This window comes from Tupaia chinensis, unplaced genomic scaffold (genome assembly GCF_000334495.1).
Source record: "Tupaia chinensis unplaced genomic scaffold, TupChi_1.0 Scaffold000644_1, whole genome shotgun sequence".
In the NCBI taxonomy this organism is placed as follows: domain Eukaryota; kingdom Metazoa; phylum Chordata; class Mammalia; order Scandentia; family Tupaiidae; genus Tupaia; species Tupaia belangeri.
In genome coordinates, this window is record NW_006160165.1 from 7,283,452 (window position 1) to 7,285,309 (window position 1,858).

Sequence of the window (1,858 nt, forward strand, 5' to 3'; positions counted from 1 at the left end):
CCCGGATCTGCCACCGCCCCCACTCGATCTGCACACGCATGCCCCAGGTCTGACACCGCCCCCACTCTGTCTGCACACGCGTGCCCCAGGTCTGACACCGCCCCCACTCTATCTGCACATGCCTGCCCCAGGTCTGACACCCCCTCCACTCTGCACACGTGTGCCCCAGGCCTGGCACCGCCTCCACTCTGTCTGCACACACGTGCCCCTGCCTGGGCTCCCCGTGTGTCCCCACTCTGGCGAACTTGGTGCAGGACTGGTGGCCCCTCTCTGGGTCCCTAGGTGGTGAGTGTTCATCTGTCCTAAGGGTCACTGTGCCCCGTGCAGGCCCCGCAGAAGGTCCGGGTGGTGTGAGGCCCCGGCAGTCTGCCTGGGTGTCCGTGCAGCCGCTGGGCTCCTGCCCTTCCCACGCCTCCCCTTCTGCCCTCCCCACCACTCAGCCGCTTGGGCGGTGGCTGGGCAGGCTCTGTTTGCATCTGTGCTCCAAGCCTTGCTCTTCTGCTCCCTGCTGAGCTGGGGTGGAGCAGTGAAAAACAGAAAAGCCCGAGTCCTGGCAATCCGAAAAGCACAAACATGCCTGTTCTCAGCTCAGCGCAGACCATCTCAGGAGGCTGCAGACAGCCTTCCTTGGGGAGCTGGGGGAGGAAGACTCTGGGACTCAGTCCCCCGATCCAGAGCTGGCTGGGGCCGGGGCCACTCCTGACAGAACTTCTGGAGGAAGGGCCCGAGACCCTGCGGACCTTGGCTCTCTGCCAGGTGCCTTGGCGCGGGGTTTCGGCCTGACACTCGTGCCGGAGACACCAACCTCGAAGTAGAACACCTCGTCAAACTGGGGGTTGTTCGTCTTCTTCTTCACTTTCGTCTTCTTTGCTTCCGATCTGTAAACAGAGGAAAGGTTAAGATTAAAAATAACACTGTCAACTCTAAAGCTCTTGGTCTTAAAACTGAGCTTCCAAACCTACAAGCAACTTTCTGTCTTTGTTTATCTTACAAACATTTCTGCCTTCTGTAACTCCATCTGGTATGCAAATCAGGAAACTTCACTGAGCCAAAAATACCCACTGGGAGGACAGACTCCCTCTCTGAGGGGCGGCTCCAGAGCGGGATGGAAATGAGCACAGCAGTGCCCCAGCCCACTCCGTGCACCCTGCTCCGTCCTGGGCGAGGTCTCGGGGGGCGGCTCCCTCCTGGCCCTCGGGACTGGAGCAACGCCCGGCACAGGATGGCTGGGACTTGCCTGAAGGGGCCTGCCAGCGTCACGATGGCGTAAGGGTCGCACTGCCCATTCACAATAGGGAGGCCTTGGCACTCGAAGATGCTGGGGAGAGAAGAGGAGGGACAGCGGTCAGGAGGGCCACGGGCTGCAGGCAGGCTTCCGGGAAGTCTCTCATGGAGAATGGGGTCCCCCCAGAAGCGGCAAAGTCAGGGAGTCTCCGGTCAGCAGAGAAGGAGCTCGTCGATTAACATGCAGAAAACACGTGAAGAGGGGAAGCTGAGCACTGGGTGTGGTGCCCCGTGTGGAATTGCATCTGCCGTGGAGGCGACACGGCCCCGAGACGGCCCGACTGCCGGCCCAGAGCCGATGCGCTGTCACCCAGGAGCCGGCACTGTTCCTAGCATCCACACGGTCACTCGTGCACACCGACACCCTACCAGGCAGGCCCTATTTTAACTCCACTTTACAGGTGGGGACTGGAGCCTCAGCAAAGTACAGAAACCCGAGCTAAGGGCCGAGGTCACAGCCAGCACATAACCGTCCTGTGTGCGGCTCACAGCGCACGGCACCCACGTCACGCCTCAGTCCTGGTGGTGCTGCAGCGAGGGGCCGACTAGAGGCTCGCGGCCTCCTTTAAATTCC

General features: G+C 61.2%; 1 protein-coding gene across 1 annotated transcript in view; it reads right to left on the reverse strand.

Annotated features, from left to right (window-relative positions):
* RASA3 (RAS p21 protein activator 3) overlaps positions 1-1,858 on the reverse strand; it is a 101,342-nt gene that overhangs the window by 29,234 nt on the left and 70,250 nt on the right. The window contains exons 6-7 of the mRNA XM_006159672.3: positions 1,238-1,318; positions 806-878 (exon numbers count right to left, since the gene is read on the reverse strand). Coding sequence (XP_006159734.2) covers positions 806-878; positions 1,238-1,318 — 154 coding nt within the window. The remainder of the gene's footprint in view (positions 1-805; positions 879-1,237; positions 1,319-1,858) is intronic.